The following is a 15,978-nucleotide window of genomic DNA, read 5'->3' on the forward strand; positions in this document are numbered from 1 at the left end:
GCATACCATGCAGTAATACCAAAGCATTAAACTATTATGTAGATCAGAAGTTCAGTCTAAAATAATATTTCTTCAAGTCACTGAGGTGTTAAATTTAGAGAGTATGTGATCGAATACTATTGTACCATTGTTACACACTGCAGTGCAGGCTGTAAAGCTTTCATTGCTAGTGTGTTTGCCATATTTGTAGTGCATTAATTGTTGGAAGTTAATAAATTGATTTATACTTTCACTTGGTTTATAAACGATTTCAGTTTCAGATATTGTTACTGGATGAAATGTAAATAAAGAAATATAAATTTTAGCTAAACATATTAATACTTGCATGTAACTGTAAACAGTCACTTTAAAATCTCAAACAAACAATCCCGAGCGGGTGGAAAGAGGGGAAAATAGTTCCACTGCATAAAGGTGGTTCCAAGACTGCTGTAGTAAATTACCGACCGATTAGCATATCAGGAATCATTGTCAAGGTCTTAGAGAAAATAGTCAAGAGGAAAATACAAGATTGGATAGAAGAAAATGGGATACTGTATCGGGGACAGCATGGTTTTGTGAAGGGTAGGTCATGCCTCAGTAACTTGCTCACGTATTATAACACAGTGACGGCTGAACTGGATAAGGGTAATGGGTTTACGGTGATTCTACTGGACCTTGCCAAGGCCTTTGACAGGATTCCACATGGAATTCTAATCAGTAAATTGCAGCATATGGGAATGGACATAGGGTTGGTGAGATGGATAGGAGGGTGGTTGACGGAGAGATATCAGAGAGTGGTTTACTCGGGAGTAGAGTCCACAAGACGGCCTGTGACTAGTGGTGTGCCACAAGGATCTGTTCTTGGACCACTGCTGTTTAATTTGTTCATAAATGATATAGGAAATGATCTGAGAGGAACAGTTCATTTGTTTGCAGATGATGCGAAGTTGGGTAGGGCAATAGTGAATGCAGATGACGTCAAAATTTTGCAGGATGATTTGGATAGATTGGAGGTCTGGGCTAAGGAGAATGGATGTCAGTTTAATGTGGCAAAATGTAAGGTTATGCATTTTGGGGTGAAAAGATTGGCGGCAGTTTACTGCATTGGTGGAACCGTGCTCCAGGAAATTGATGAGGCACGAGATTTAGGAGTGTTGGTAGATAAGGAATTGAAATTTAGGGGACACATTGCAAAAGTGACCAAAACAGCTCATCAAATCACTTGGTTGCTGAAGAATACGATGACAAGCAGAGACAAGCAGGTTATTGTTCCTCTGTATCGAGCCTTGATAAGACCCCATCTAGACTACTGTGCTCAGATTTGGTCACCTAGGTTTCTTCTTGATGGGGAGGAGGTGGAGAGGATCCAGAGGCGAGTGACCAAGATGATAGCAGGTCTGTGGAATGAACCATATGAGAACAGGTTGAGGATTTGTGGGTTGCAAAAATTGGTTGATAGGCGGAGGAGGGGAGATATGATTGAGACATTCAAATTACTGAAGGGTTTCTATAAAATTAATTCAGAAGATATTTTTGAGAACAGGGCTGGTTTTGGGAGGACTAGGGGGACATCCATGGAAACTGGGCAAAAGTGTGGTTAGTAAAGGTGTTAGAGCTGGGTTCTTTACTTTTAGAGTAGTGAATGAGTGGAATGCGCTCCCTGAGTCTGTGGTGGATGCTGTGACAGTGAATGAGTTTAAGGCGAGGTATGATAGATACTGTATGAATGTCAAATAGTTGTGATGAATATGATTTGGGGCCTCCCTCGATGAGTCCAATGACTCCCTGGAGTTGCCCGTAATAATAGTAATAACCTTTTAATTACCATATCACACAAAACCCATTAATAGTATTATGACTTAGGATTCTAGATATACTGCTATCTCTTATGTATATAAAATCTGACTTAAGAATTATAACACAGGACAATTGTATATGCTGATTTCTGAATTTACATGCATTTGAATTATGCTATTTCAGATTAATGCAACTATATGGTCAGAGTTATTGACCATAACTCTGTGAGTAATAGTAACTCACGGTATTGTAGACAACTGCCAGTGCATAGAAGTTGCAATCATGCAGATGTTATGTGTTGTGTATGTTTTGTTACATTCTGTCAGAATTCTGATAGTTGCTTCATTTCATAGTGCTGAACTGTATTATTCAGCTGAAAATGTGCCTTCCTACAAAGTTTAAGAAAAACCATGCTAGAAAAAGCTGTGTATTATTAAACAGTAATGAAAATTTTACAATTATCTCGAAATTCTTTTGCAGGTTTTTGTTGAGTTGTGAATTCTTAGTATTTGGTAATGATTCATCATTTTTTGTATTATAAAACATTTTGTGAACTTTTATAGAAAACTGCTATGTTAAGTTTTGTCAATTTAATAAAACAAACTTTTGTACATAATACAGAATCTGAAGAAAACACCACAAGCTCAAACTGAGGCTATCTTGCAGCATGAAATTAACCGGTTAACAGAAGAAAATGTGGTGAATATAACATAGTTATATATTAACATCTTGTATAGTTTTGAAAGACAGATTATAATATGCATGTAGCTTTTTCATTATAAACAGTTATTTTGATATTGTTCCACATCATTCTCTGTATGTCCTAATGTCACTTTGTTTTTAACCCATTTGATTATTGTAGTGAAATCCCTTCTGTGGCAATTTTTTCTGCCCACAAATAGTTTTAAAGGGTTTTTCATACTGAAAATGGATAAATTTTCCATGGAACTTCTGTACAGCATCTCATAGAATATGTCATGCAATGGTTCTGAATGAATTGAATAGAAAAGGTGGGGGGGGGGGGGGGTTAGTAATGTAGTGGTGTACTACAGAGCTATTTATATTGCTTCTGTTCAGTGTATTGTAATGTATTGGAGATGTTTGGAAGGTAGGATGATATCTGGTTGGTTGTTCATGGGAAGGGTAATAAAGAGTGAATGTAGAATGCTAAAAAGGATGTGAAGAAATGGGTGCTGTGGACAGGTGTTAATGAATTCATTTCTGTATTGTCATTTTGACAATACAGAAATGACATTATAGATCTGATGTTCTAAATGACAGTTCCTAGATCATGACTCATGAATATATGAGTCATGAGAACGGTGCTGAATAGGGAATTGAAGTTGTAAAAACAGTATAAGGATTACCATGATGCCAAGATAGATGAGTAAGGATAAAGTTATTGCTCATCTTCATAAGGACTTGATATAATTACATCTGGACTACTGTACTCAGATTTTTGATTATTCTGGATTTGGGAGGAGAGGGTGGGGGGGGGGGGAATCGGTAACCAGTGAATATGTAGAATCAGGTTACAAAGATAACAATAATATGACTGGAATGCTAAGTTAGTTGGAATTATGGCCAAAGCAGCTAAAGCTCTTTGGGGGGGGGGGGGGTCAGTATATTGTCTACCAATTGGATGCTTGCTTTTGGCTAGTTGGCCTACCTCACAGGGTTAAAAACTAGATTTTCCAGGAGGGAAAACCTATCCACCTCCATGTGAAGTGAGAGAACTAGATTTTTTTTCATGGTAAGGTGGAATCATTTGCCATAAGGAGTAGTAGATATACTATTTAAGGCATTATTTGGATTATAATAGTCTCTCCCACAGAATAATTGTGGATGGATTACCTTGCTGGATGGAGATGGGAATCAGATGATCAAAGCAGATGATATGATTGAGCTCTTTAATGATCACTTTATTAGGATGTTTTATCTTGGTACAGCAGGCTTTACTCCTAGAGGGATAAGAAGTGAATGAAAAGCACTTGCTCCAAATACTTCTTTATATTAAATGTCAGTAAAGCAGGGGGAACAAATAGAATTTTTCTTTTAAGGGAATGTGCCTGTGGAACTGACAATGCTATTAACTTGATTTTTTAATGAAAGTCTTGCAATCAGACAACTTCCTAGAGAGTGGAAGGAGGGTAAGCTAGTACCATTGCATAAAGAGTAGCAGTATCAGACAGGCCAGTTTGTATTTCTTCTTAATTGTTAAGATTTTGGAGAAATTGGTAAGAATGTGTATACTCAGTTAGGCAGATGAGAGCAATATTATTTATGCAGGTAAGCATGGATTTGTTAATAAGTGCTCTTATTTTATTAATCTAGTTACCCTTTACAATGGAGTAACAAGAGCAGTGGATGAGGGTAATTTTTGCAAATGCATTTCACAGGGGTGCCACAGGACAGGTTAGGTTTTAAGTTTCAGCATATGAATATGGATATCAGGTTAAGAATTATCTACATGTTAGCACAAGAAAAGTATATTTAATATACTGCCAGATATTTCAGTTTGAAAATTAACTATCATCAGTGGCTTGACAGAGAACAGTTTTTTGCAAGGTAGAATACAAACAATTGATCATTCAAAATTAGAACAAGGTAAGGAATCTCTGTTGTGAGGCCACACTGCAAAAATCTCTTTGAGAGGTACATTTGTGGATAGGGAGATTCTGTGAAATGATATTGTGAATAACAATGTAATATCACGCGGCTCGTTCTAATTTTGAATGATCAATTGTTTGTATTCTACCTTGTAAAAAACTGTTTTCTGTCAAGCCACTGATGATAGTTTGTTATTTTCAAACTGAAATATCTGGCAGTATATTAAATATGCTTTTCTTGTGTTAACGTGTAGATAATTCTTAATTTTGTGTTTCAAGTTTCTCTCAAAAGTAGGATATCAGGTTCGTGGATTGGATTGGTGACTGGCTTTCTGATAGATATCAGAAAGCCAGTCACCAATCCAATAAAAAGATTACAAATGGAGTTCCACAGAGTTCAGTACTAGGACCATTATTCAGTCTTTATGGCAATGATATTGTCATGGACCTGCAGGGAAATATTCAGTTGTTTGCAGATGATGTGAAGCTTGGGAAGGTTATTAATAACAGTGCTGATGTTTTGGCTTAAGAGGATTTGAATAAACTGGAAAGTTGGGAAAATGAATGAGGATCTCAGATGTCAGTTTAATGCTACTAAATGTAAGGTTTGAAATTTGGGATCCATGGATGGGATTCTTCATACTCACTTGGCAGAGTTATACTGGAAGAAGTGGAGGAAGCAAAGGATCTTGTGGTAATTGTAGATTTAAATTTAAAGTTCAGAGGACATCTCAGACAATTGCTGCCACATTGAGGAAGATATTGAGCATGAGAAATAAAAAGGTAGTGGCCCTATTGTATAAAGCCTTGATCAGATCAAATCTGGATTTCTCTTCTCAGTTCTGGTCACTGGGATTTGTAAAGAATGAAGTAAACTTGGAGAGGTACACAGACAGATAACAAAAATAATAACAGGACTGTACAATGCTGGTTATGAGAATATACTGAGAGCATGCAGACTGCAGAGTTTGATGGATAGAAGACAAAGAGGAGATATGATTGAGACATTGAAACTGTTGAAGTGTTATTATCAGATTAACATTGAGGGGATTTTTCATAAGGTAGAATGAAGGAAAGGAACAAGGACATGGGGGCCATCCCTGGAAATTGCAAAAGGAAGTAGTGAGTAAAAGGATAACAAGTAAATTTTTTGCACGGAGAATGGTAGGAGCGTGGAATGCATTGCCTTGAGAGGGTTGTGAAAGTGCAAACAGTGAATGAGTTTCAGGAGTGATACGATAGGCTTTGTGTTTACTTGCATTGACCTCCCACGATGAGTCTTGTGACACCATGGAGCTCAAGAAAAGAATGTTATTATTATATCTCCTAGAACTTTATAGAGTACAAAAGTAATAATGATTATTATTAGTAAATAAGATGAGTGAGTATTTTTATATTTTTTTTATATTGAGGGAAATATATAGGAGTAAAGAATTATATTTAGTTCTCTTACTTGTGTGAAGCTGTTATTTAAAAAATATAATATGTCTAATGTGCATGTCTGTTATACAACTAGTAAGTATTTTATATTATGTAGGATGCCCCAGGAAGAATCTGCTAAACTTTAGGGGCTGATTCCTTCAGTGATTTTAAACCAAAATAATAATCAGTGTGAGCCTGATTCCAGATAGGTAGCAGATGTGGTCATTTCACAATTCTGCTATAGTAACTGCAGTGCTGCTTAACTGTGCATGTACTGAGATCTATTTATATGGTCTAGTTTTCACATTTATTCATATTGTTGTTGGGTTGACTGTATGCTAAAAAGATGATGGTAAAAATTTTAAATAAGGAGTAGAGTCATATGTCTGTAACTTCTTTTTGTAGGTAAAGTCTTGGTGCAGTTGTAGGATATCTGCTATTTAGTGACACCTCCAAGGAAGTCCTTGGACTCATCATTGCCCTTTTTTTTTTTTTTTTTTTTTAAAGTTTTAAGTTTTTTGGAAAACCTGGAGCATGCAGTTAGTTCTGTATTTTCTAATTGCATATTACTTCTAAATTCCTATCCACAATCCCCTTAAAAAAGAATACAGAACTACACTCCAAGGAAGTCCTTGGACTCATCATTGCCCTTTTTTTTTTTTTTTAAAGTTTTTTTGGAAAACCTGGAGCATGCAGTTAGTTCTGTATTTTTAAATGCATATTTTCTAATTGCATATTACTTCTAAATTCCTATCCACAATCCCCTTAAAAAAGAATACAGAACTAATTGCACACTTTCTAGTCATTTACCTCTAAATGTTTCTCCTCATACCCGTGTAAAAAAATATGGAAATAGTTGCATGTTTTCTACTTGTATTTACCTCTAAATGCCCGTCCTTATCCCCTTGTAAATAATATGGAACTAATTGCACATTTATTTTCTTATTGCATTTACCTCTTCACATTTTCCATGTATCTGATTTCATACTCTGTACTGTGCAATTCCTAGAGTTGTGCTTGTAATTAGTTACCAATTACAATTTACGAAACACACAAATGTTGAGTATTAGTCAGTATAACTTTCCAAAATTGAAAAAGTTTAAGGCAGTCGTTTTGGTTAAGGTTTGGAATTCAAGCTAGCATCAAGCAAACAATTGAACATCTTGTGTCAGCTCCTCTCCAATATCATTAATGTATAGATTAAACAGCAATGGTCTAAGGACTGATCCCTGGAGTACACCACTGGTCACCTTTGAATCTGTCAGATTCACATCTCCCATATATAATTTTCTGATACCTGTCTGTCAGAAAATTATATATGGGAGATGCAACTTATCCAAGCCAATAATTTATATTCCAGTTCCATATTCTCTAGTTTATGCAACAGCCTTTCATGTGGTATACTATCAAATGCCTTAGCAAAGTTCAACAGTATCATATGGCATCCATTCCCTTTATCCAACTCAGCTGTAACATTATTATAGAATATTAGCAAATTTCTCAGACATGATCCCTCTTTCTTAAGCCCATGCTGTTTCTTGCAAAGTATATCTTGTTTGTTCATCTATTTCTGTATGCGAATTCTTACCAACTTTTCTAAAATCTTTACAATTACTCCAGAAATGCTGATAGGTTGATCAGTCTTTGCACCACCCTATGAAATGGGATTATCGTACATTCGTTCCATTCCTGCAGGATCTTTCCTGAGCTAAGACTCAAATTATGCAAACATATCAAGGCTGAGCATTCCTTTAGCATTCGTGCCAGTCTCATCTATCACATTTGCTGAATTCTTTGCCAAGTTATATAACAGCTGTAGAACCTCCTTTTTATGCACCTCTATGTCTTCATCAAATGTAGTGGTGGCACTGTGCACTACATTATATACACCAGATTGATAGATATAAGTGAAGTGAGCACTCATTATTTGAACTACCTCACCTGCTTCTGATACTAGGTTACTGTCTGCATTTAGTAAAGTTATTATTATTAAGAGAGACCTCTAGGGAGTCAAGGACTCATTGAGGGAGGCCACATACCACTTGCACAAGGTGTCATACTTGTTCTTGAATTCATTCACACTACTTGCTCACATAACATCCAATTGGAATCATTCCAGTCATGCACCACTCTGTGAGAAAAAATCTAGTTCTCGCCTCTTTCTTGATAGCATTCATTCTCAATTTTCAAGGATGTTCTGTTGTCCTTTCCCCACCTTAAATAAAACGAAACAAAAAATTCCATCTACTGATATCCTATATGTTATTATTTATTATTATTATTGTTCCGGGAAACTCCAAGGAGTCGACAGACTCATCGAGGGAGGCCCTAACATCATGTCAAGAACAACTATTCAACATTCACACAGTATCTATCATACCTTGCCTTGAACTCATTCACGGTCGTAGCACCCACAACAGACTCTGGAAGCTTATTCCACTCATTTACCACTCTCCAAGTGAAGAACCTAGCTCTAACACCCTTGTCAACCACGCTCTTGCCCAGCTTCCATGCATGGCCCCTAGTCCTCCCACCACCAGTCATATTTTCAAAAATATCTTCTGGATTAATCTTATAAAAACCCTTCAGTAATTTGAATGTCTCAATCATATCACCCCTCCTTCGCCTATCGTCCAATTTCTGCAACCCACAAATATTCAACCTATTCTCATAAGGGTTCATTCCACAGACCTGCTATCATCTTGGTCACTCGTCTCTGGACCCTCTCCACTTCCTCCCCATCACGAAGAAACCCTGGTGCCCATAGCTGGGCACAGAAGTCCAGATGTCTTATCAAGGCTCGATACAGAGGAACAACAACTTGTTCGTCTCTGCATGTTAAAGTATTTTTCAGAAGCCAAGTGATTTGGTGAGCTGTTTTAGTTACTTTTGCAATGTGCCCCCTAAACTTCAATTCCCTATCCACCAACACACCCAAATCCCTGGCCTCATCAATCTCCTGGAGTATGGTTCCACCAATGCGATATACTGCTGCTATTCTTTTCACCCCAAAGTGCATAGCCTTACACTTTGCCACATTAAATTGACATCCATTTTTCCTATCCCAGTCCTCCAAACTATCCAAATCATCCTGTAAAATTTTGACATCTTGTGCACTCACAATTGCTCTACCCAACTTTGCATCATCAGCAAACAAGTGAACACTTCCTCTCAGATCCTTTCCAATATCATTGATGAACAAATTGAAAAGCAGTGGTCCAAGAACAGAGCCCTGTGGCACTCCACTAGTCACAAGACGTCTTTTAGACTCCACTCCTGAATAAACCACTCTTTGATATCTCTCCTTCAACCACCCTCTTATCCATCTCACCAACCCTATATCTATACCCATCTGCTCCAGTTTACTGATTAGGGTTCCATGTGGTATCCTATCAAAGGCCTTGGCAAGGTCCAGCAGTATCACTGTAAACCCATTACCCCTATCCAGTTCAGCCGTCACTGTGTTATAAAACATGAGCAAGTTACTGAGGCATGATCTACCCTTCACAAAACCATGTTGTCCCCCATACAATATCCCATTTTCATCTATCCAATCCTGTATTCTTTTCTTGACTAATTTCTCTAAGACCTTGACAACGATTCCTGATATGCTAATCGGTCGGTAATTTACAACAGCAGTCTTGGAACCACCTTTATGCAGTGGAACTATTTTCCCCTCTTTCCACCCGCTCGGGACTAACCCAGACCCGAGACTCAAATTAAACAAAATGGTCAAGGGTACTGACAATTCTTTAGCTGCTTCTCGTACAACACGAGTTGGTATACCATCCAATCCCACAGATGTATTGACATTGAGGTTATGCAATAGACTTCTCACCTCCACTTCATTAACCACAATTCCCATATAATCTGCTGGTTTATTCGTTTCTGCAATGTCACCACCTGGATGATATACTTTTGCAAAGTGCTCACTCAGTAACTCAACTATCTCAACTGATTCAGTTACCTACCTACCATCGCCATTCTTTAAAATCAATCTGCCATGTACATTTTTCCTTTTACTTACTACATATCTAAAAAACTGTTTAGGATTCTCTTTAGCCTGCATGGCCAACGTTCTTTCGTAATCCTTTTTTGCTTTTCTTACCACACTCGTCACCCTTCTGGCCTGCGCTTTATACCGTGCATGTGTCTGCCGGTCAACTTTCTCCTTAAATTCCCTCCATAGTTGTTTCTTTTTTTGCAACTCAAGCTTAATGGTGTTATTCATCCATTTAACCCCTACTTGATTTATTATTCGGACTCTAGGTATACAGTCAGCCATTGCTTCATGCAAGCACTTCTTAACTACCTCTCATGCACTATCAACTTCTAGTCCTTGCAGTTGTACATGCCATGGCACTGAACCAATCAAACTCCTAAGCTTGTCATACTTTCCAGCCCGATAATTCCACCTGTACCCTGTCTTAATTGAAAATTCTACACCTTTAGCCACCTCCCAAGTTAAGACCCTATGATCACTCTCACCTATTGGTGGCAATGTGGTCATATTTGTTACAGCCAAATCCTCAGATGTAATTACTAGGTCAAGCACTCTCTGACCCCTAGTATTTTCCATTACATGCTGTCGCAGATAGTTATCCCTTAATAACTGCATAAAATCCAGTTCCTTCCTCCCGTGTGTCCTCTCCTCACTCCAATCAATGCGACCATAGTTGAAATCTCCCATAATAATCACCCTCCTTCCACCCATTTCTTCTATTTGCTTGTGCATACTGTCACCACCATCTTTTCCATCACCTGGTCTATAGCAGCACCCAATTGTATATTTAATTCTGCTAGCCATAATCTCACACCAAATGGCCTCAAATGTGCTCTTTTCTCTATCCTGCAATTCAACTTCTATTCTCCTTGGCTGGAGCTCATCAGCTATCATCAACAATACTCCTCCCCCCATTTTATTCTCTCTGTCATTCCTGAACACACTATACCCATCACATTCAATCCCACTAGTTATATCATCTACAGTCAGCCATGTTTCACTAATACCTATAACCTGTGGTCTGGAAGTGCCAACCATGGCCCAAAACTCTTCCTTCTTGTTCCTAATACTCCTAGTATTAGTGTACATGAATTTAAGACCCCCATTAGCCCCAACCCTACCTTGATGCCTTATATTAACTATCCCACTCAGATTTGTTGTCCTTATTTGCTCTGGCATATTATATTCATTCTTACATTCAACTGCCTCCATAAGGACTGTATCTCTACTCCCCCCGCCTAACAAATCTAGTTTCCCTGAATTTGCACATCCACTACATTCAGCAACACTTTCTCAATTCTTCTTACACCGTAACCATTCAAATGCAAGCCATCCATCTTATATAGATCCTTTCGCCCATCAAACTCACTCCACACATCCACAAATTCCACACCACTCGTCATACATAACCCACGCATAAAGTCATTCGCAATTATAGCCCTCCTTTTAAATATTTCACTGTCATACCGTGGCAAAAGACTAATCATTCTAACTCTCTCACTCTTTTCTTTTGCTACCTCAAACAATTCATTCAGGTCTTCTATCATTTCCATTTTATCTCCTTTCAAATCATTCGTACCTGCCACAACAATCATTTCTTTCACCCTTTCCTTTTGCTCTCTAATAGACGCAGTTGCGTCCTTTATGGTCGCACCAGGTTGGTACGATTTTGTCAAATCCTCTACTAACACACCTCGTACTAACGAGTCTCCATACAGCACTCTATCCTTCATTTTGTTCATGTTCACATTCATACGTCTATTTTTCCTGTCATACCTTTTATTATTGGTTGGTTCATTCAGTCTACTTTTGTTCATGCACTCTAGCTGCTGTTTTGCTCTTTCTATCGCACTATTCAACAACGCGATCTCACTCAATGCATCTCTCTCATCTTTTTTGTTCTCTGAGAAACCATTTATACCATCATTCACACTTTCTACATTCACACTCTCACAATTTTCATGTACAACCTTGCCGTTTCTTGTCATATCCCTATTTCCTTCATTCTGAAGGTTGACAAAAATATCACACTCACGATCCGAAATACACTTCAATTCCTCATTCTCCCTACATTTTCTACACACATTCAATCCTTTATTATCATCTAACCACACTCCGACCGCACTCCGCAAAGCGTACATTTCACAGCTAGTACACTGACTCATTTCTTTTATGCTACCGTTCTTTGATAACGATGGCGAACCTTCATTACTGGCCGCCATTTTCCTTCGCACAGGTGCCATACTTATTTTCAACGTGTTTTGTCAAATTGTACGTTATAACACACCAAAAATAGACGCACTAAAATACGCAAGGCAAACAAAACAAAACTACACAATATTAAATAATTTGTATCGACATAGATTATGTTATAAGACACTTTAGTACACTAACCACGCTAATAAAGCTCCAATAATATACCAAAATTACACACTTAAGTCCATTAAATTGAATCCAAAACACCAATAAATCAACAAAAAACACAAATCTCTCAGGAGCTCTCCGATAGCACGTCCGTTCACCAGCTAGCCTCGACACCAACGTCCTGTATGATCCTTTCGGAAGTTTATAAGTCTCGGTCACATCACCCCCCCCTTTCTTCCTTTTGTTTGCTAATGTCTGTAGCCTACAAATTCTCAATCTGTCTCCATAATCAGTATTCCCCAATTCTGATACCATTTTTAACATTCTCATTTGCACTTTCTCTACTGTATCAAATCACTGCAGAAACTAGGAGACCAGACCTGTGTGCAATAGTCCAAGTGAGCTCTTATCAAGGCCTTGTAAAGAGTCAAAATTCTTTCCATACAGCAGTTGACTCTTCTGGTCTGCTCCTTATAATCTTCATAACTAACATTATCCTTCCACACAGTCCTTTTCTTATGAATCTCTTGCTTAATAAGTGTATATATCCATTTCACTCCTACTCTATTTATTCTTCAAACTCTAGGGAAGTATTCTAATATTGCATAATTTAAGTAGTTTTTAAATGCTTCCCATGTACTGTCTATTCTTTCCATCCAACAAATGATACCATAGTACAGAACTGCATACCTCCCAGTTGGTCTTAAGTTCCTGTTTTTTAGTTCAGCATGTAACCTTTCCTGAATGGAACATTCATAAACTTAGCCACTTTCGAAGTGAGTTCTGCATGATTGTTATCACCAACCAGAGGTATTATAGTTACATCCTTAAGTGAAATGCCCTCTGACATTATAATCAAATATAACACTCTTTGACCTTGAGTTCCTTCTGTCACATGTTACTTGAGGAGGTTGTCTTGCAACAGCTCAATAAATTCAGTTTCATTTCTGTCATTAGATTTTACTACTACTCAATTAATGTTTGGATAATTATGATTAACTGTTTCTCACCCATCATCTTTATTTGGTGATGCATTTTTCATGACTAGCAACCGATCCATTAAGTCTGTAAGAACATCACACTATGTATTTGATCTTGTTAGAGTCCACCTTACACCAGATGGCTTCACCTCACTATCACACGAAAGACTGTTACTGGTATTACAGTCTTACATCTCAATTCTAATTCTTCCGCATTCATGCTTTTTACTTGCAGCATAACAATAAATGCCTTTTGGGTTGCCTTTAATTTCTTTTCATACTCCAACTTAGCTTTCCTTACAATACTTGTAACTTTTCTAGCCTGAGCTTTATATATTTCATAACCTCTCTCTCTCTCTCTCTCTCTCTCTCTCTCTCTCTCTCTCTCTCTCCCTCATTCTCACGATACTCACTACGTCATCTTCTTATTATGGATCTCTTATTGAATGAGACTGCACATGCATTTCACTCTCATTCTATTTGTTCTTCAAACTCTAGGGATATATTCAGGTACTGCATCATTTAACATCTTTTCAAAGCTTCTCATTGACTGCTGATATCCTTCCCATTCAACAACATACCATGGATTCTCATAATTTTTTTTCATAATTTTCAGATATGTAATTTAGCATATAACCTGTCCTTATTGGAACATCGATATAGGTGGCTACTTCCCAGATCAGTACAGCATGATCATTATCACCAACTATGATCAAATCTAACACGCTGTGTTCAAGTTGCTTCTTTCACATGCTGATTGAGAAAGTTGTCACACAACAGTCAATAGATTATTCTTTGTTCTTATCATGAGCTTTCTCTGCCACCCTCAATATTCAGATAATTAAAGTCACCTATAATTACTTAAAAAGAGAGCCAAAAGGCTTCACTTCGGCGATGCAAAATTATTCAAATTAAGTGGATATTGAATCCAACATTATTTCAAAGCCGAATATAGAAACTATAAAAATTTCGGCAGATACAAGCGTACGCTAACCTTTCATGGCAGGGCAACTCGTAGTAAAGGTGGAGTAAGATCTGAGCACTGTCCTTAGTATTTTCCCATAATGTAAAACACATCTCCTAGGAGATGTATGATGTTATACATTATGGGGGGGGGGGGGTCACTACCCAGACCAGTTTCGACCTTTTTTGAGGTCTCATCAGTGGGAGCCAGACCATAATACTAAGACACCTTTTTTGGCAGCTTGTATGGTAAAGTATAAGTTCTGCATCACTTCAACCTTAGTATTATGGTCTGGCTCCCACTGATGGGACCTCAAAAAAGGTCAAAACCGGTCTGGGTAGTGACCTCCCCCCCATAATGTATAACATCACACATCTCCTAGGAGATGTGCTTTTCATTATGGGAAAATACTAAGGACAGTGATCAGAGCTTACTACACCTTTACTGCGAATTGCCCTGTCATGAAAGGTTAGTGTATGCTTGTATCCGCCGAAACTTTTATAGTTTCTATATTCGGCATGAAACTCTTGTAGTTTCTTTATTCAGCTTTAATAATGTTGGATTCAATATCCACTTAATTTGAATAAGTCACCTATAATAATGTTTAGTGCTCATGGGGTAATTTGGTGATGCATTTCTTCATCCCCAGCAAATGAACTAGGTCTGTAGCAATACTCCACCATATATTTCATCCTGTTAGTCTCTAGATATTGAAAGTTTTTTCACATGGTTATATTATAAATTAGATGCCAAAAACTTATATGCTTGGTTTCATCCTTTATCCAAGTGTAAGCAAACAAAGTTTGTGCAGAAATCTATGTTTTTGTTTTGTCTCCTTGATATTTGAATTCCAAATTTTTTAGCAATTGTGTTTAAAGAATATATTGATCTTTGAAATTCACTGTTTAACTTCTGAACTAGGTCTGTAGCAATACCTTCATATATTTCATCCTGTTGGTCTCTAGATATTGAAAGTTTTTTTCACTTGGTTATATTATAAATTAAAGATGCCAAAAAATTATATGCTTGGTTTCATCCCTTATCCAAGTGTAAGCAAACAAAGTTTGTGCAAAAATCCAAGTTTTTGTTTTGTCTCCTTGATATTTGAATTCCAAATTTTTTAGCAATTGTGTTTAAAGAATATATTGATCTTTGAAATTCACTGTTTAACTTCATGAGTATCATCCACAGTTTGTTTCTTAAGACTGTCAAAGACTTTCAGTAATCAACAAATGCTATTTGTGTTTCAGTGTCAAATTCACAATGCTTTTCCATTAGGATTTTTAATATAAAAGCTGAGTCAATATGTGCTCATTTTTTTCAGAAGCCATTTTGTTTTTCACAAAGTTTATCTTCTACACATGATTTAAGTTTTGAAGTTAATATTCATAACTTATAACCAGTATTCAGGTGACTTTTACCTCTATAGTTTTTACAGTTGCACTTATCACCTTTTTTTATATATATATTGGTGTGATAATGGTCTTATACCAAAATTTCTAGTATGTTTTCTTGCTGCCAGATATTGTTCACTAATTTTAAGTCATTTTACAAACAGGATGCAGCATATTTAATAATTTCTATATTTATTCTGACTTGTCTAGGGGATTTTCCTGATTTACTTGGATGTATTGCTTGTTTGCTTTCTTTATAATGTTATTTCTTCCAATGTATATTTAGTAATTTTTGCCATAAGTTTGGAAGGTCAAGCCAGGTTTTCTCTTGATTATTTCAAGTTTTAACTTCTTTTTTTTTTTACCTACTTATTCATGTTTCCTACAATTTTGTATGTATTTCATCTCTTCACTCTAAGATGTTTTTTCAGTTGGTCTAAACTAGATAGATACGCTGATGCCTGTG

At 37.0% G+C, this 15,978-nt stretch overlaps 1 protein-coding gene across 3 annotated transcripts in view; it reads left to right on the forward strand.

The window, feature by feature from the left end:
• Positions 1-15,978, forward strand: part of didum (dilute class unconventional myosin) — a 696,374-nt gene that overhangs the window by 477,668 nt on the left and 202,728 nt on the right. For all 3 annotated transcript variants that reach the window (XM_090402302.1, XM_090402303.1, XM_090402304.1), the window contains one exon: positions 2,398-2,475. In XM_090402302.1, coding sequence (XP_090258428.1) covers positions 2,398-2,475 — 78 coding nt within the window. The remainder of the gene's footprint in view (positions 1-2,397; positions 2,476-15,978) is intronic.

Source organism: Typopeltis vanoorti, chromosome 13 (assembly GCF_054136105.1).
Source record: "Typopeltis vanoorti isolate ZY-2024b chromosome 13, IOZ_Tvanoo_1.0, whole genome shotgun sequence".
Taxonomy (NCBI): domain Eukaryota; kingdom Metazoa; phylum Arthropoda; class Arachnida; order Uropygi; family Thelyphonidae; genus Typopeltis; species Typopeltis vanoorti.